A 21051-nucleotide genomic window follows, 5' to 3' on the forward strand; every position below is an offset into this window, starting at 1 on the left:
ACTTTACTTGCATGGAAAGTAAGCGTCTTTGAGATAATGGACACTGTACACTAAATAAAGCACTAATATTTCAATTTTTCATAGAGCCAAAAAAGGAAAGTACATGAACATCTTAGAGGAAACAGAAATCTACATACACTTGACAACGAATTGAAACAACATTTTAAATGATCAAACAGAACTCATAAGTATTAAGCAAAAATGAGAAATTTGACAAAATTCTTATCAGTAGTAGACAATTCAGAACAAAATACAATTGTAAATTTAATATACAATATAAACGGATGCATCAAATATATAAATGTAACAAAACAAAAGTAGATCTAATTAAAAAATAACCTCTTAAGGTCTTACAACGTGAGTAAAAAATTATATTACAACAAAACATGGTGTGTTTGTGACACTTATAATAGAATGAACCATTACTCAAAACCAGTAGTGCAAATAAAATATGTAAAAATAAGCTTTGGTGAATTATTGTTAGAACAGCATGCATTTCATGCAACTTGTTGAGGCTGCAGAAATATATTGACAGCAGTTAATTGCATCTATATGACAGGCTAGGGCTAGATGTCAAGTTCTCGCATGGTCATTGAAGTTGAAGTTTCCTCTCCTTAGAGAGACTTTGAGCACGGAAGGGTAGTTGGTGTTAGGTGCATGGGACATTCCGTTTTGGACATTGTTAGGGAATTCAGTAGTCCAGGATCCACAGTGTCAGAAGTGTGCTACAAATACAAAGTTTCAAGCATTACCACTCGCCACAGAAAATGCAGTGGCCTTCACTTAATGACCGAGAGCAGCGGCATTTGAGTAGAGTTGTCAGTGCTAACAGACAAAGCAACACTGTGTGAAATAACCCCAAAAATCCATGTGGAACGTACAATGAATGTATATATTAGGACAGTGCAGGGTAGTTTGGTGTTGATGGGCTATGGCAGCAGATGATCAATGCAAATGCCTTTGCTAAGAGCGTGACATCGCTTGTAGTGCCTCTCATGGGCTCATGACCATATCAGTTGGACCCTAGGTGACTGGAAAACCGTGACCTGGTGAGATGAGTCCCAATTTAGTTGGTAAGAGCTGGCAGTAGTATTAGAGTGTGGTGCAGATCCCACAAGCCATGGACCCAAGTCGTCAGCAAGGCATGGAAGCTGGTGGCGGCTCCATGACAATGTGGGCCATGTTTACATGGAATGGACTGAGTCCTCCAGTCCAAATGAACTGATCATTGACTGGAAATGATTATGTATGGCTTCTTGGAGACCATTTGCAGCCAAACAACGATGGAATTTATATGGATGACAGTACGCCATGTCACCGGGCCACAGTTGTTTGAGAATGGTTTGAAGAATATTCTCGACAGTTTGAGTGAATGATTTGGCCCCCAGATAACCTGACATGAATTGTATTGAACATTTATTGGACATAATTGAGAGATAAGTTCACGCACAAAATCCTGCACCAACAACACATTCGCAATTATGGATGGCTATAGGACATGGCCCAATATTTCTGCAAGGGACTTCCAACGTCTATTTGAGTCCATGCCACAATGAGTTGCTGCACTACTCCAGGCAAAAGGAAGTATGACATGATATTGGGAGGTATCCCGTGAGTTTTGTCACCACTGTGTAAAGCCGGTTTCTGAAATACCATTTTTGTAAAATAAGCTGTACGTGCTGTGCTGTCAGAGTATTTTCAACATACCTAATTAAAATATCTGAACATTCATTATTAGTGTAATTATTTGTTTTATGTTTTAAACTATTGTTTTATGTATCACATGCAATTTTTTTTAGTTTACCATTTCACATGTGTGTATTTTGTTAATTGAAAATAATAAATAACTCATTGTTATGACACGAAATCGTTGCAATAATAGTTTTAAAAGAATGTCCTTGCGACACCATCTAAATCTGGTAAACAAAATGTATGGTCAGGTCAAACGATATTCAAAAGATGTTTTCTTTCCCATCGAGAGAGAAAAATGTGTATTATTGTTAGATATGTAGGGTTGCCAATGTGAAAGAAGAAAAAAAGTGTGAAATGTAAAATAACAATTTAAAATATAAAACAAATATCAGTAAAATAAACAAGTAGGCTAATAATGAATGTTTAGAGATTTTAATTAGGTATGATGAAAGTACTCTGACAGCATATTGTGTACAACTTATTTTCCAGCAATGATATTTCAGAAACTAACTTTATTGCACATTGAGTGATGTTGTAACAAAAGTTTTCATTTTCCATAATTAATTAACGGTGATGGAGTGTTTTGCAAAATTGTAAATTATTGTAAAATTTGATTATACAGTTTTCAAGAATGTTAATTATGTATCAACTTTTACGTAGGGAACATTTGTTATATGTCATTGTTTCAATGATATTCCTTCCAAATCTAGTATGCCAAATTATCTATTGGGGTGTATTTTAGCCCTTCAAAGCGAAATTGGCCATCAACCAAAAGATATATACTGCATTATTTTGTTCCATCTACACACCCTTCAGGTTCCATGGGAGTTCTTTATTGGCAGTTGGAAATATCTGTGCCAAACAAATGCATATATGATGCAATCAAGAAAGTTACGAGCCTGAAAGAACTGTGGTACAAGCTGGAACTGTTGGGCAGACAGTAAACACAAATCATATTTTCTTATTTTTGGTGTGTATTTCTGCTCCAGAGAGGACACTGTACTTCAAAAGTGCATGATTTACCACTCAGTTTCTAATTTGTTCTGAGTATGCAAAACTTTCAACTATTTCCTAGGCTATTTCCTTTCGTATCAGGCTTACTCTCCCCCCTTATTCCACTTCTCAGCGAACAAAACTTACTCCATTTGGGTGGTTGACCAGTTTTGTGTTGAAAAATGGATCAAATGGGTGGTGGTGATTTTTTATGTCAGCGGTGTGGTATCTCTTGTCAACTTTTGGGACAAATAATTTAGTACACAAATTCCCATGTAGAATCACCTCAGTTCATGTACCCATGGAAATGCTAAGTTTCTCTGAAATTCAGTGTGTCTGTTGAACTGTAAGTTCCTTTACAACTTGCTGGGTAAGTCATTTCAAAGATCTATGGAAGGCATACCATCTCCATCAAAGTTACGTGTACTATAGAACTGTGATGTTCAAATAAACAGTTGGGTTGGAGACAGCTTTACATTGATACAATTTAAATGAATTTTAGTGCAGCAGCAATAAACAGAGATTGCAGTCTATTTAAAAGCTGTTGGTGTGTTCTTATATAATACTAAACAGATGCAATGGTCACCAAAGATGCAGTTTTTTTTTTTTTTTTTTTTTCATTTTCAGGTTATTCATTGCACTGGCCATGTGCTTCCTGGTACTTCTGGTAAAAAGAAGATCAAGTCGGAGAGCAGTGGTGAGTGCAGTAGTGACAGTGATTGTTCCACAGTTGATCAGCAACACTGTCTTGTGGCCATTGGTGAACCAATTCCACATCCTTCAAACATTGAAATTCCACTCGACAAGCAAACCTTCTTGAGCAAGCACAGTTTGGACATGAAGTTTACTTACGCTGATGAAAAGTGAGTACAGCTTTTTCATATAGTGTAATGCAGCAATAGTGTTGAATAATTTATTAACCCACAGAGTTTCTTTGCTGCTGCTAGTCAGTGTTTATTGGCAACTAATGCACATAGTGCTATTGTATTTACCCCCTTAGTTACAGTTTTTGCATTTGTGACAAATGCTCGTAAAATAATTATGATTGTATGTTTTGCGCTATTAACACTTACAGATATTTTTATTGCATAAGGCATCAATGAAATTAAACTACTCTGAAGAAAGCACTCCAGTTATCTTGACTTCATATTTTTGCAATTTATGTATTATATCAAAGAATAATTCTTGTGGAAATTGTTAACAGATTATGGTATCATGCTTTTTCCCATGTATCAATATTTCTTTTAAATATTTTGAATATCAATAATGGGTGTTCATAGAATATCTTTGTAGTGATGTAAAAATTTAGAAAATGTAAGATGTTAAAGAAATGAACATTTTGTAACTGCTCAGATGCCTGGGTCATATCTGTACAGAAGACACTAACTGTAACAATACCTTAAGTTTTAGGCACATTTTGTTTGTTACTATTACCATTTTACATTGCAAATGTGCTAACAATAGTGAATCCAATACAGATTTTCTTCTTCTTAAAGTAGCCTGCATTGAAGAAGGGATACACATTAGCAGATGTTAACTGAACCATTTTTAATGTTAAGATCACAGTTTTTGTCTGCTTCAAGTGGAGATTATTTCATTTGCAGATGATGCACAGGGATAACAAGTGTCAGTATTCATCTTTTGTAGGCTCAAATTTATCTAAATATACTGTCATGGTTGAGATGTGTGTTGGATGAAATAACATATTTTCGTGACTAATATTGGAAGCTAAGAATTTCCTGAATTTGGAAGTAAGGTTTTCTTTAGTACACTGTGCTTTCAAGTGATGTCCCCCATTTGATGTTGCAGAAATAAGGAATACCAAAAGTGATATTTTTTTATAAAATATATTCATTATGCAGCCAGTTTTGACACTACATTAGGGTCATCTTCAGGCCCCTATGAAAACTGCATTGTGATATCCAACCCTTGGTGCATTGTGACAAGTAATACGTTTACACTGGTCTCATGGATTTCTACTTACATGATGTGTGCAACCTAGCCATCTGAAAACCGCTGCCAAATATAAATATAGATCCATGAGACCATACATGGTACATGTCCTAATGCACCGAGCATCGAATATCACCATTCACTTTGTATAGGGGCCTGAAGATGACACTAGTGCATTGTCAAAACTGGTTGCATAACTAATATATCTTATAAAAAGTATGACTTTTGGTGTTCTTTATTTCTACAGCTTTATGTCTCATGTCCACATCAGTGATGGATCATCAAAAAACCTGTTGGAAGTTCTTGAGCCTTTTTGTAACACAGTCAAAACATACCATAATACACTGTTCTGCCTTATGTCATGATTCTAGGCAGGCCAATTGTATAGAGAAGTTGTTACCATACTTTTGCATAGTAAGATGTTAAATGTCATATTGATATGCACAGTTCTCCAAACTAGTACCTGGAGGTTGCCAACAGGTAAATACTAAAACTCAATAAAGGAAAGATGTGCAGAATTCAGTTGGTTTCTTTTTCAATAGGCTTTCAGCAAAACTTAAAAAAAAAAGAGGGTACACTCGTTATGTTCTGTGTAGGGGTTCCTCAAAGCAATTGAGGAATTTTCTCTGTAATATTCTATTTATGTGTATAAACTATCACTTTTTTATTTTTAATAATTCTTGAATTTTTTTAAATTTCTAATCGGCATTCTGTAGACTGTATACTAACTTGTTCAATGTTTATTGGTTCCTACTGCGACATTGCCCAGCTGAGCAGCAAGAGGGGGAAGCACGTTTTGTGAAGAAAGGCACCACTTCCACATTTCTTTATGGCTGTACACTGCCTGATATGTGATGCTAAGCAACCATTCTATGAAACCATAATTGCTATGAGTTCTCAACTCTCGTCACTTTTATTTGTCTAATGCCATTGCTTTTTATGTCATACCTTTGTCCAAGATTTCATTAATGTGTATTTTTACAAAGAGCTGCTTGGTTATGTTAACAAATGTCTAGATCTTGTCCTGAACAGTCATGGTGTCATACACTGACCCTGATGCCATGAAATGTCTCTGTATTGATTATTGAAGTTGATAGCTAGTTACTGAATATAGTCTTCTTAAGTGCTCAATGATCACTGGAGCTCAGTTGATATTGCTTTTGGATTGTGTTTGTCTGATATGTTATCCACTGTTATGGCATTAGAGACAGTGTGTCAGTCTATATTTAGTTCAGTTGAAGGGTCAAACTCTGGTGTCTGATATGTCCATCATATTTACCTAATCCTGTTTGGATGTCTTTAATCTTTGCAGAATAGTTTTGCCTGCTCTGCAACTGTGGATGTTTTACCTTCATTTTAAGTCACTGTAACCACAGTTGTTGTTATGATAGGTTTGTGTGTACTTGTACCAGCTATATAGAACAGGCCAATAGTGTCTCAGTAGAAAAAGAGAAACAGAAAACATTGGGCGTTGATATAAAATAACAAACAAGGAGTGTGTTCATAATGATTGTTGTGTAGTTCTTCAGACAGTGCTATCGCTCCCTACTTAAGCTTCCATATGATCTCCATTTTTCATTTTCGACACTTATTAATTCGTGTGTTGTGTGACTGGAATTAAAATAGTTGACATGGCTACTAGGTAATGCAATGTTTGTTTGGGAAACATTGGTGTCTGCCTCTGGCTGCTGACCTGAATCTGCGAGTACAGTTTGCATGCACTTCTAGAACTAAGTGTTAGACTTGATGTCCAACCCATTTTCAACAGTAATGTAATGCAATTATACAGATGAGCTCCAGTGATCATTGAGCACTTAAGAAGACTATATTCAGTAACTGGAAGATGTATGCCTGTATGATTGTCAGACTCTTGATCTCATTCATAACTCTGAAGTATTTAGCAATGTTTGTCCAGAGCCACACTAGACTCGTATTTGGTAGGGTGACAGTTCAAATCAGCATCCAGCCATCCAGGTTAAGGTTTTCCATGATTTCCCTAAATCGCTCCAGGCAATGCGGGGATGGTTCCTGTCGTAGATCACGGGTAATTTCCTTCCCCATCCTCAACACATTCCTTTCTTCACCAGAAAATGGAAAAGGAAAGAGGGAAAAAGATTTTGGTACACTATACATATGACATAAGAAAGAAAGAAAATTTCATTCTTGTCTCTGAGCTTTCACTCCATCTTTATTGATCTTAATGTTGATGGGACATTAAACCCTAATACTCCTTCTTTGTTCAAAGCAATCTAAGGTGGGATGATCAGATAAATGTAAGTGTTAGGGAGGGCAGATACCAGGTGGAGGTTTATTAGAACGATGTTGAAGAGGTGTAAGTGATACCCGAAAGTGTCTGCTAACAAACCCCTCACTCTACCAATACTAAATTATTATTTGTTAATCTGGGCCCTTACCAGACTGAATTAATGTATGAGATGTAGCTGAAGAAGAGTTGCACAGTTCAGCAATGATTTGCTTCAGCGGTATAAGTGATACAAAAAACACTTAACAAATTCCAGTGAGATACATTGCTTGCAAGAATAGAGCCTTACTTTCAAAATTTTGAGATTCCTCCTTTCGCTATGATCTGACAAAACATTTTACTTCATCCTTCATGCATCTCATATAATCAGCTCACCAGTAAAATTAGTGAAATAAAAGTGTGTGCACAGAAATAGAAACACTCCTTTCTCTGAGTCCATTTGGTGCCAGAAGGAGAGTTGCTATTACTCAGTGGAAGAATTTATGAAGGATGACCTGCTAATTTATGTAAACGTACATCATGAGATGAATAAACCGCAGTTCGCAAGACACATCTTTTGCCACAGTTCATAAGACGACAGTATAGATATAGATTTCTGCAGTGAGCATGTTGTGCTTATGCAACGAACTACACAGTTCCTCTATGCTTGAGAAGAGCTGAGGAATGTAATATATTGTTGTCAAAAGCAATAAGTTTTATCTGATTTTTGATCATTACATCACACAATTGCATTGTTCTTTCTGTTATAAGTAAATCATGTATTTGACAGCTTTTGTTTCTTCATGTAATTTTCTTTCCAGTTGTTTGTTAATTTGTGGAGAGTCAAGTGCAATTCACTTTCTGTATCTCACTAGATTTTCAATGAATTGTGATGCTTTACAGTTATTAGTAGCTGTATTTGTTGGGAAGCTATAGTTTCACTCAATTTCATGCTGAGTGAGTTTTAAATGAATTGTGATGCTTTACAGTTATTAGTAGCTGTATTTGTTGGGAAGCTATAGTTTCATTCAATTTCATGCTGAGTGAGTTTTAAATGAATTGTGATGCTTTACAGTTATTAGTAGCTGTATTTGTTGGGAAGCTATAGTTTCATTCAATTTCATGCTGAGTGAGTTGATACAGTGCTGACACTCTGGACTCAGGTTTAGAAAGACTGGAATGCAAACCCCATTCTGGCAACTGGTAACTATTTTTTTATGCTTACCTTAAATAATTTGAGGCACAAGTAAAATAATTCCTTGAATAAGGCCATGGGCAGGTTCCTATCTAATTCTTGTTTGACCCCTCTGCCAACAAATTTGTATTATTAGAAGGAAGGCTATGTAATACAAAACATTAATAAAAACCTGCTACTTACTATATAGCGGAGGTGTTGAGTCATGGACACGCACGACAAAAAGACTACTAAACTCATAAGCTTGTGGCCAGAGGGCCTTTTTCTGAAACGGACAACATATACAGGCACATTCTCAAAAATGCAGCTCATACACACATGACCACTGTATCTGGCTGCTGGGGCCAGACTGCCAGACCAGCAGCCAGAGATAGTGGTCGTGTGTGTGTGTGTGTGTGTGTGTGTGTGTGTGTGTGAGTGTGTGTGTGTGTCCATTTAAGAAGAAGAAGAAGAAGGTCTTCTGGCCAAAAGCTTACGTGTTTAATAGTCTTTTTATTGAACCTGTCTGCGACTCAACATCTCCGCTATATGGTGAGTAGAATCTGTCCTTTTAATCATATTGTCCATTGTGTGATTGATAAAAACATTGTGTTTCAGCATCGGACAGTTCTTGGGATTCCACCCAGATGATTTAATTGGGAAGTCAGTTTATGAATATCATCATGCTATGGACAGGGATGCAATAGAAAAAGGATTTAAAAGCTGTAAGTGGCAAAATCTTTCTTGATAGTATATTTGCTAATGTTATACTTAAGGAATGAGGGAGTGGGAGTAACTTGTAGCAACACAGAAATAAAAATATTTTAAGTTCTGTTTACTTTGTTTATAAGCATGAAACTTCAGGGACTTGGGATTTCATTCTTATAGTAATTTACTTGTAAGAAAACACATTTCTGATCTTAAATTATATCTTAATTTGATGTATGTTGACTCATGTGCAGGTTTCACTCTAACTGCTACCAGCAATGAGTGGGGTTTGATTAATTAACTAGATTCATTGTGTGAGGAAAGACATCATTCTACTGGGCAGTATTTCAAAATTGTTGTTTATTCATCATAATCAATTTTGGATAAGACCCATTTTCAAATTTATGTTAACAGTTGTGGGTACATTGTCCTCACCTTGTCATCCAAAAAATGAAGATGGTGTATCCACAGGTATTACAGATGCACTGGAAATTGGCCATGCCTGAAACTAGTAGTGCTGAATAAAGTGCAATTTTAAAATACAATCTGGTGGAATGATCCATTTTCCCATGATTTAGTGAGGCTGTGGTGTCCACCCTGAAGAAAATCAATTCATAATCGTGGAGCTAAAGCTTGAAATCACTTTCTGACCACCATTATTAAAATTTTTTGCTGTTTCCCATAAACTGTTTCCTTTGTATTATTAGTGGTCAGTTTCCATAGAATCATTTGTTCTAACCCCACACACAGGTAAGAACATACACAAAGTTTTAACGGGGTTTAATGAGAACACAAAACTGAAGTTCCATACAAGTTCCAAAGTACAATCAAGGCAGTTTGCACACTACAATTTACTATTAGGTCCCGAGAGTGGAGTCCAAGTAAATACAATGAATGTACGATAGGGAATGAGTGAGAGAGAGAGAGAGAGAGAGAGAGAGCTCTCCACTCTGGGGTTATATGTTGTTTGTTTGTTTGATAACCTTAGTGGCATTAATCATCAGTGGCAAACGCAGATCGCAATGTGAAGCTGTCTTCTGATGTTTGGTAATGCCACCTCCTTCTGGCTGGTACTGCAGCACCTGGTGCCGGTGTGGGTGAATTGAATAGTGACAGCTAGCATTGGCGTGTAGTGGAAGGTTATGGCAGCTGCAGCAGAGGCACTGATAAGGCAACACAATGAGATGGCATGAACCAGGCATCCCTCCTCCATACTGTGAGCTGTGGCAAGACAAGCAAACAGCCAGAAGCTCTCTGTTGGTGATATCAGGAGAGTAGGGCTGGAAGTGGCCCTGTTCATGAAGACTCCATGACTCCACCATGGATGAACACTGGGGCAGTGTGTCGGTAGCAGACAGTGGACACTAGTGGAAGTCGTGGGAGCATCTGGCTTGGGGGGGGGGGGGGGGGGGGGTAGTGAGTGAGAAAGTGCTGCACCTGAGGAAAGATTCTTCTGCCACCATCCCTGACAATTATGCAGAGGGATGAAACAAACAGTCTGACACATGGAGTGGCATGGGAGGTGCACAAGGGGGACAATGGGAGTTCCTCCCCCACCCACAGGTGTAGCGAGTTGGGATGGCAGGGCATCAGTGCATCAGCCTGTCGCCTGTGTACAGTGTGAAGTCGCACCACCTCCACTGCTTGTGGATGACTGCTGGAATCCACTGTTTGTGAAGACTGAAGGAACACATGAACCCAGACAGGGGTCCTGGCCATGTAATGTGGTGACAGCCACAGCAGGAGGTGTAGCAAGGTGTGTCCCCTTGCAGCAACTCTGCCAGCAGGTGCGGATCTGTAAGAATGAAGAAAACACTTGAGCATTTCTTCTGCTGGAGCATCCCTGATGTACTACGTCATCTGTGTTTCAGAGTTTTGTGTGAGACCTTTCTCACCATTGGACTGTGGGTGAAATGTGGGCACCTTGATGTATTGGATGCCATGCTGCGTGCAAAATTCTTTGAAGGTCTGAGGAGAGATGAACTGTAGCCTGTTATCCATTGTGAGAGTGTGGGGAGCACCTTCAGTGGAAAAAATCCAGGTGAGGGCATGTATAGTAGGCTCCACCATCATGGAGCAGACTTGTGGATGTATGGGAAGCAGGAGTATGCATCAGCGACAATCAGTCAAAATGTGTGCAAGAAGGGGCCTGTGAAATACAGGTGGATGCATTCCATGGCTGTGTTTGTGGGTGCTGGTCATAGCGAATAACATTGTTGCAGAGCAGCCTGGTAACCACATACTTGGGACATGCAACAATTAAGTGTTCCAATAGTTGGTCAACACCAAGTCAGTAGTTGTAGTGGGACAAGCATATTCCAATGTGATACTCCCCACTGGCTGTGATGCAAGAACCAAAGTGCATCATGCCGGTGGGATGTGGGAATGACCACCTGTGGTACAGCATCCTCTGTCTTCAATAATATCATGCCGTTGATGGGAATCAATCTGTAGTGCAGCACAAAATAATTATGAACATGATGTGACACGCAGGCTGGAGGCCATTCTGGTCACTCCCACAGGATATACTCTCACACTTGGCATAGAACAGGATCTGCACTGATGGCATCAGCTATATGTGAGATCATAACAGGGATGCATTCCACTGTCTGCTGAGCTTCGTCATTGAGATAAAAATAAAAGAGTTCTTCCTGGTTGAAGCAAGGGTCAGGACCCACATGAAGACACAATATGGCATCTGGGTTAAGAGTGCTGAGCTGTGGGGGAGAAGTGAATCTGATAATTGTAAGTGCTGAGGATCAGGGCCCACCATTGCAGTTTGTGGGCCATCTTGTCCAGCAGAAGTGCAGAAGTACTAAGGGAGGTGATGAGCTTCTTGTGGTCTGTGATGAGTGGAAAGTTTGCACCATATTAAAAAATAAATAAATAAAATTAAAAACCCATGACATTTCTTTATTCCATAAATAATGAAGAGGGCTCCTTATCAGTTTTTGAATAATTCTTTTGTGCTATGTTTAACGTCTTTGAGGCAAATGTTACCGGTTGCTCTGAACGGTCAATTGGGATCAATCAGTAGACAAGGTGAGCTGTTTACCTGGCTAAAAGGGGGGCTGAACGAAGACAGTCTTTCAGCATCATGAAAGCTTTGTCACACATAGCCTACAAGACAAAAGGTGCACCCTTTTTCAAACTGATTTAGAGGCTATGCAATGGTGATAGCTTTTGGCTGAATTTATGATAATTAGCAATTTTGCCCAGAAAAGCCTGGAATTCCTTCAGGGTTGTGGGCTGTGAAAGAGCATCAGTGATTGCAATGAGACTGTCTGTTTGCTGAATTCCCCAAAGGGAAATGAACTGTCCAAGCTGTTCATTACGGGTCTGAAAGAATTGTGATTTATCCAGATTGTGCTAGAGGTCCACATCCTGTAGGGTCAGAAAAAGAAGCTGGAAGTTCCATGGATGTTCCTCCATGGAGGGACCAGTGATCACAGTATTGTCCAGAGAGTTGATACAACAAGTAATGTGTTGTGTGAGTTGCTCCAGGAAATGCTGAAAAAGTGCAAGAGCTTTGTGATGCCAAAAAACAACTATTTGTATTTATACAGTCTGTAGGGGATGTTGACTACTACCAATATATCTGAAAGATCCACATTTGAAAAATGCTGACCCTCTGCCAGTCACCTGGATGTTGGATAAGCAGTAAGTGTCAGTCAGTGCCTGTGTGTTGATTGTCACTTCAAAATCGCTGCAAATACGAAGCTTACCATATAGTTACTTAATGATCAGTAGCGGCGTAGCCCATTGGCTTGGCAGAGTACGTTCAATCACACCCAAAGCCATAACCTGTTGAGTTCCTGCTTAACTAGGTCATGAAGTGCTGATGGTTCAGGCTGTGCTTGAAAAAAAAAAAAAATGAGGCTGTGCTGTTGATTTAAGGGTGAAATGAGTGGTAAAATCATTAGTCGTGCTGAGACCAGCAACAAAATGTCTGGAAATCCCTTCCAAACATCAAATTCCTGGTATGACATTTAGTCAGAAACCAGGGGAACCGACTTGGAGACTGTAAACCAGGCTGTGAAAACCTTTCAAGCCAAACAAGTTTTCTGTAGAAGTGCTGTTCACCACAAGGAAGGTTGATGGAGAAACCACAGACTTGTACACTGTGTCTTCTGTAAATAGGTCAAATATGGGGATCTGTTGCCTGTTGTAGCGTAAAAGATGACATTTAGTGGGTGAGAATGACGGGCACTGAGATGCTGATATGTGTGAGAATTAATGAGAAACTGTGAGAATTCATGAGAAATTCTGTGGCACCAGTATCGATTTAGTATCGACTTGCAACTGAAGGGGCTTCCTGATGATACGCACATTCGTGAATAACTTATTGAATACTGCTGCAAGGACATCAAATACAGGTCTTACAACATTGCTGTCCTTCAGCTGAGGACCTGAGGGTGCAGTGTGAGCAGGCCAAACATGACACACCTTGCATTGTGTAGCTTCTTGACAATTATGCAAGGGAGACCAATGCTTGGAGCAATCAGGCTGATCCTGTAGAACAAAACAAGTGGGGCAAGAAGAAAAGGGCTTGTTGTAAGCAGGCTGCTGTGGATGTTTTTGTGTGGTGTGGCTGCACCACTGTGATTTTCACCTCAAAGGATATGCCGGAACCCGAACGCCTGCTGTTGTCACTATTGATTGTGGCCATGTCCACCCAGGATTCCAACTCAAATGACTGAGCAATAGAAAATATTTCTTCCAGTGTGGAATCTTGAAACTGCAGTGCCCATTGGAGAAACTCTTTGTCAGGGGCTGATATAATGTTAGTGCTACTGAACATAGCATCAGTGTAGGACTCTTTATGCTGAGTGTAACAAATTTTGGGTGATCAAATGGTGATCACTATAGAGAGAAATGAAGTCAGATGAAGCAAGGAAAGAAGATGAAAAAGAGAGAAAATGGGATAATTAGCAGAGAATTTACGTAAAGGAACTGGTGAGTGAAGGACAGTTCAGAAAATAGATGAACTGCAAAAGTAATGCACTTAATGAATGAAACTACTATGAATGAAAGCTTTTTAAAGATGGAGAACTAAGAAAAGAAATAAGTATTGTGCATGTTGATATACTAAAGATGCAGTGAATTCCAAGCCTTTTTTTATTTTTGTTTTCCAAGGTTGTCTGAAAGTGACATGAGCCCAAAAATCTGTGCCATTAGGTTCCGTAGCATCATCTGCTAAGAAAATTTGTGTCATGACCAGCTGTTGATTAAATTATGGTACATGCATGTATTTAAGAAGTTCCTCACATATAAAAACTGCATTTGGAGTCCTTGGATACAAAAAATAACATTGGGAAATCTTAGCGTGTGAACACTAAATTATCAGTGTCACGTTTGTGCTATTGGTTGTGGGGAGTCTAGAAGACAATGTGTTCTGAACCAGAATCAAAAGAACTGATGTGTAAATGACAAAAATTCATTAGCATTCATATTAGTAAAGGACTACACTGAATTGATGTTGTTTAAATGACAATATTGGAGAACTTTTCTTTTTTTTCAGTTTTAAGTTATTTGGTTCCAGTTGCATAGATGGGTATTATGCATGAAACCCACGAAATTGGAATGCTTCCAGTTGTTGAGTACACCAAATATAAAGAGAGGAAGTGAAGTACGGTTTAAGTGCCGTACCTCATATTTGTCAGGAGAATAAAAAAAAACAGTGTTTATCTTCTTGTACATAACATTATTTGTATCCAAAAATGTTGAGAAGGATTCTGATACTGCAGAATAACGCTACCCACTTTATCACCACAAGAATAATGTGACAGATCGGAACTTTCTAATTAAATTATCTATTTTCTAAGTACCATACCAGGAAGCTGACTGGTTCTAATTACCAATAAAAAAAGTTTTTGTTCCAGGTGCCATTAATACAGAGGCAACACATTTTATTTGTGATAATAAAAGTACAGAAATACAGCAGAAATATTTAAAGTAGTCAACAAAAACCAGTTCTCATTTATTTTACAAGAGAATAAAAAATTGGTTTCATGAAAAAGCCACTATTGACTTTTGTTTCTTATTCAACCCCGTTCTTGGACTCAGATGCTGCAAAGTTTACTGTAAAACTCTCTCTGTGCCGTTTATGAAGAAATAACGTCGTTAATGGGTCGTTCTGTTTTACAACTGATAAAAGTGGCTGGTCTTTCAGATGAAGTACGCCATGGCATACATCTACCATTGTCTCTCCTTTTTTTGAATACATCATCATTTTTCCATTCTTCTGTTCCAAAGTAAGAATTTTGAATAGCTATTTGAGTATGAGACACTTAGACCATACTGCATTTGGAGATCTAGCATGCCTACATTGACAAAAATGCCTCAGCAGCATCTTCAAAATCATATAAATCATTTGTATGTGTTGAAATGGCATTTGAGTCTCCTGAGCGAAGTATTTCTTGTCACAAAGACCTTGCACCTCATAGTAATAAATGTTTGAAACATTTTCTTCATTATTTTACACTTGGAGGAAGTCTGGAGACAAGCAGCAGAGTACTGAGAACACAATAGCACTGAAAACAGTTTTAAAAAAATGCACCTCAAATGTTTTCAATTTCAGGTCCTCATATGAAAACAACAGAACTCTACGTGTAAGCCCCAAAATAATACTGTTTTTATGTGCAGAGTTTTGGAAAATGCTTCCTGTCGCATGTGTACTGATTAAAACAGAATAGCAGTTGGAAAAAAAACACTGCTTATGCATCTCTGTAGATTAATCAAAGAATAAGAAGTTAGTTTAAAAGGCATCATCAAACAATACATTAAAAAACATCTTGAAACGACAGTAGGTTTTTCACAAGATTTAGGTCATTTAAGTTTTCATTTCTTCCACATGTCAAAGCAGAATAGAAAAAAAAAAAATAATAATAAAATAAAAAAAATAACGTAGCTGACATCTACACTTTAACATGAAATCCAATGCTCATGCATTTTCATAGCATGGAATATAAGGGTAACATACTGCCGTGTTTATTGTTCCTCGCTCTTAAGAGTCCTGTAATCACTTAAGAGTACCAAAGTTTGTGTTGAATGCATCTTAGAAGGCATGATATTTGTATCATGTTTTCTTATGTGGGGAGCCATGCTCATGGATATTAAATCAGTTTTAACACACAATTGTTTCGTAAATTATTTGCAACTTTATTCTTTCACTAACAAAATTATCCCTTGTTCTCTAATGACCTTGAAGAGACAGTGATACAGTTTCTAAATCTGTTTTCTAAATGAATAATGCCAACAGTAGCACAACAGATCAAGGTACATATTGAGATAGAAGCTGTATTAAAGCAAAAACAGCTGTACTTTATTCAAAAATTTTTGTTGAGAACTCTTGTGGAGCATAACCTGTCATAACATGCCTTAGCTTTTGTGTCTTGAAACTGCTGTGGTTCAGCTCTTAAATAAATATCTAGACAAAATTAAAGAACATCTGTTTCACTGTGATGTGCATTTATTAGTTTTTCAGGTTGAATATTCGTGATATTCTTCTCATTGCTGGTAGCTTTGAATGCTGAGGCAACTTATGCTACAGTTTCTTTACATTGTTGGTTGTGGTCTTAAAAGAAATTGTGCAAAGGAAGCTAATAGTCTGAGAAAACAATAATATATTTGTTGAATTAAATCATAGTTTTTTTTGTTATTGGTGTACCCTTTGTAGATATTTCTATAGTAGTTTCATTCATTTGATAGATGTTCAAGTAAGAAAAGTGTTTACTGTATACTTAAATGCAGTGTGAAGGATTTTGATAATAGCAAAATCCTTGCAATAAGAAGAAGGGAGAAAATAGTACTGGTTGCTTGGGAAAGATAATAACACAGATAGTTTGTTTTTCAAAGTTAGCTGCAGGTTACATTTAATTTTTGTAGTTGCAATCAACACTTCTGTACACAGTTGTGAAGTCACATGCATGATCACATAAATATACAGTGCTATTTTCATGGAGCCAAATTTCTACAATTACAACACCCCTCTGAGCATGTTATATTAAGTTTGTGATCTCATTCAGAAACTATGTGCTAGAGTGATGAGGTAGAGCTGTAAACTTATTATCAGTATGTCACACGATGAGGCAGCTTATTGAATTTTGCGATGATAGTGTCAGCATAGCCTTAGACCCAGAATTTCATTTTTGGGGTGGAATAATTCTTTAACTGGTGGCGATAATATGGAGGGGGTAGGCCTCATTGTTGCTTGGTGTGATGCCACATTTGTACCCATTTAATCCACCCACTGATATGTAGTGTGATCAGTGGATACCACTCACTTTATACGGCCATGCGTGTTTTGAATTCTGTACATTCATGTATGTGTAGCAGCTTTCCTCTTATCTTTATCATTGGCTCGCAAAACGTATTCTACTCCATCCTTCACTCACTCTCACAATCACACATTGTCTTTTGTAGCTCCCATCATTAAGAAGAGCCTTCAGTAATGTGGGCACAATAATTTACCGTACGCACTGAAATATGATCCATGTATACAAATTAAGAATCATTGTTACTGCTAGTGGACAGGGTTAATTTTATTGCATGTCTGACAATGAGTCTCTTGTAATCTGCATTATGAAAAAGATAGGTTGCTGCTCGCCATAAGAGGAGACGCTGGGGTTCCTGACAGGCACAACAGAAAGACTGCTACACATTTTACGAGGGCCGTTCAGAAAGTAACCTCCGGTTGATTTAAAAAAATACACCAAGTTAAATAAAAATATTTTAATATATACATCTTACAACTACATCTTTGCACTATTTTTCTACATAGTCTCCATAGCGATTGAGGCACTTATCGTATCTCTTCACAAGCTTTGAAATTCCTTCTGCATAAAAATCACCCGCTTGTGCCTGGAGCCAGCCTGTGACCGCATCTTTGAGCTCTTTGTCGTCATCAAACCGCTGTGACCCGAGCCATTTCTTCAAATGCATGAAGAGGTGATAATCACTTGGCGCCAGGTCTGGGCTGTAAGGTGGATGGTTGATAACGTACCACTTGAAGGACTCAAGAAGGGCCGTTGTTCTGCGAGCAGAGTGAGGACGGGCGTTATCGTGCAAAAAAAAACGATACCGGAAGTCAGCATACCACGGCGTTTGTTCCGTATAGCCCGTCGTAACTTTTTTATTGTTTCACAGTACACGTCTTGATTAATGGTCGTACCACGTTCCATGAATTCAACCAACAACACCCCTTTGGCATCCCAAAACACCGTTGCCATCAGTTTTCTGGCAGAAAAATCTTGCGAGGCTTTTCTTGGTTTGGTAGGCGAATTTGAATGTGCCCACATCTTTGATTGTTCTTTTGTCTCAGGGTTCACGTACTTAATCCAGGTTTCGTCACCGGTCACGATTCTGTTTAACAATGGTTCACCTTCGTCCTCATAACGTGACAGAAAGTCTAATGCAGAGGCCATTCTTTGAGTTTTGTGGTGGTCGGTAAGAATTTTGGGCACCCATCGTGCACAGAACTTACGGTAACCCAATCTTGCTGTCACTATCTCGTACAAGAGAGTCTTAGAAATCTGTGGAAAACCAGTAGACAACTCCGACATTGAGAAACGTCGATTTTCACGAACTTTTGCATCAACTGTCTGAACGAGTTCGTCAGTCACCAATGATGGTCTACCACTCCTCTCTTCATCATGAACGTTTTCTCGTCCACTTTTAAATAAACGTACCCATTCACGGACAACTCCTTCACTCATAACTCTTGGTCCGTACACGGCACAAAGCTCACGATGAATAGCTGCTGCAGGATATCCTTTGGCTGTAAAAAACCTTATGACAGCACGCACTTCACATTTGGCGGGGTTTTCTATTGCAGCACACATTTCAAACTGCCACAGAAACTAAACTAGCGCAGGTACGACGTTCACTCGACCACGGCTTGATGCCGACTGACCTGTTGAGTGCGTGAACGCACAGATGGCGTCGCTACTCCCCCCATAACCCGCACTGTGACCAATCGGAGGTTACTTTCTGAACCGCCCTCGTAGCTTTCAGCCAAAAGGCCTTCTTCTAAAGTAGAAAAGAAAACATACACACATTCACATAAGCACAACTCACATAATTGTGGCAACTGTCTCTGGCTGCTGTTGCCAGATTAAGCTGTAACAATCTGGTGGTGAGGGTAAGTAGGAGGAATGGGGCAAAGAACGGGGAGGTGATAGCAGGGTGGGGTTGGGGAACATGTAGTGCTGCTTGTTGCAGTGTCCAGGGATGTGGGGGGGCGGGGGGGGGGCAAGGTAGGTCTGCTAGTTGCAGGGGAGGTGGGAGGAGGATGTCAAGGGGTGCAGAAAAGGGGAGATGTGGAGAAGCGGAAAAGGAAAGAGTCCATTGATGGAAAAGGAGGCTGTGTTGTCCTGGAGTGGGAGCAGGGAAGGAGGTATGTAAGTGGAGGCAAGGCACTAATAAATGTTGAGGTCAGGGAACATAAGATGTATTGCAGAGAGAGTTCCCACCTGTGCAGTCCAGAAAAACGGGTGTTTGTAGGATGGTGCAAGCTATGAAGCAGCCATTGAAGTGAAGCACATTATATTGGGCAGTATGTTCAATAACTGATTGATCCAGCTGTCTCTTGGCCACAGTTTATTGCTGGCCATTCATGTGGACAGACAGCTGGTTAGCCATCATGCCCATGTAGAAAGCAGCAGTATTTGCAGCTTAGTTTGTTGATCACCTGACTGCTTTCACAGGTAGCCCTGTCTTTGATGGGATAGGAGTTGCAAGTGACTGGACTGGAGGAGGTGGTGGTGGGACAGGTCGTGCATCTAGGTCTATTGCTGGGATATGAGCTATTGAAGTAAGGGGTTGAGGGGTTGGAGGCAGGAGTGGAGTTGGGATGGACTGGGATGGACAAGACTATTGCTTAGGTTTGCTGAGCAGCAGAATATCAGTCAGTGGATTGGGAGTGGGGGGGAGGGGGGGGGGGGGAGGGCATGCAAAAAATAGTGAGTAGGATATTCCATATTTCTGGGCACGATGAGAGGTAGTCGAAACTTGGGAAGAGAATATGATTCAGTTGAGCTGTCCTGGGTGGTGCTGAGTCACGAGAGGAGTGCTCATTTGTGGTCAGACACTGGGTATTTGATAGATGGTATGTGACTGGAGAGACAAGGTGCTGGAAATGTTTATGTACAAGAACAGGTAAGTAATTCCAGTCTGTGAAGGCCACAGTGAGACCTTTGTATATCTGGAGAGGGCCTGCTCAGAACTGCAGATGCAGTGATATTGGGTGGCTAGGCTGTTGGGAAGGGACTTCTTGGTATGGTTGGGTGGCAGCCTTCAAAGTGGATGTATTTCTGGCGGTTGGTAAGCTTACATGGGCAGAGGTACTGATGTAGCCATCCTTGAGGTGAAGGTCAACATCAAGGAAGGTGGCTTGTTGGGTTGATGAGGACAAGGAGGGGCAAATGGGGGAGAAGTTGTTGAGATTCTGGAAGAATGTGAACAAGATTTCCTCGCCCTGGGTCTAAATCGTGAACATGTCATCAGTGAATCTGAACCAGGTGAGGTGTGTAGGATTCTGGATGGTTAGGTAGGATTCTCCGAGATTGCTCCTGTGTATGTTGGCACGGGATGGTTCCATGTCGGTGCCACTTGCTGTACCATGGATTTGTTTGTAGGTGATGTCTTCCAAGCAAAAGTAATTGTGGGTGAGTTTACAGTTGGTCATGGTGGAAGGAGGTTGTCAGATGTTAAGAAAGGTAGTGTTTAGTAGCAGCATGGCCATGGGCATTGGGGATGTTATGTAGAGGGAGGTGGCATCAACATTGACAAAGACAGCACCTTGTGGTAAAGGAACAGGAACTGTGGAGAATTGGTGGAGGAAATGATTGGCATCTTTTATGTAGAAGGGTAGGTTATTGGTAATAGGCTGAAGGTGTTGGTACTTGAAAACAGAGATTCTCCTGGTGGGGGCACAATAAGTGGCCATATGGGGCACTCTAGGTGGTTGGGCTTGTGGACTTTAGGAAGCATGTAGAATGTAGGAATGCAGGGATTGGTAGGAGTGAGGAGAGAGGTAGACGGAAGGAGAGGTTCTGGCATGGTCCCAAGGATTTGAGGATGGAGTGGAGATCCTGTTGGATTGCTGGAATGGAGTCACTGTGGATGGATTTGTAGGTGGATGAATCAGACAACTGGCAGAGTCCCTCCACCTGATAATCCTTGTGGTTGAAAACATTGGAAGGTAATATTATAAGGTTGGCATCAGTTTTTAGGTGAGGGATTACTGTTCTTCCTAAAGATTAAGGTTAGTTTCCATGTTGAAGGATTT

General features: G+C 39.5%; 1 protein-coding gene across 3 annotated transcripts in view; it reads left to right on the top strand.

Annotated features, from left to right (window-relative positions):
• Positions 1-21051, top strand: part of LOC124601774 (protein similar) — a 747040-nt gene that overhangs the window by 447023 nt on the left and 278966 nt on the right. For all 3 annotated transcript variants that reach the window (XM_047136272.1, XM_047136270.1, XM_047136271.1), the window contains exons 5-6: positions 3313-3548; positions 8673-8779. In XM_047136272.1, coding sequence (XP_046992228.1) covers positions 3313-3548; positions 8673-8779 — 343 coding nt within the window. The remainder of the gene's footprint in view (positions 1-3312; positions 3549-8672; positions 8780-21051) is intronic.

Source organism: Schistocerca americana, chromosome 1 (assembly GCF_021461395.2).
Source record: "Schistocerca americana isolate TAMUIC-IGC-003095 chromosome 1, iqSchAmer2.1, whole genome shotgun sequence".
In the NCBI taxonomy this organism is placed as follows: Eukaryota; Metazoa; Arthropoda; class Insecta; order Orthoptera; family Acrididae; genus Schistocerca; species Schistocerca americana.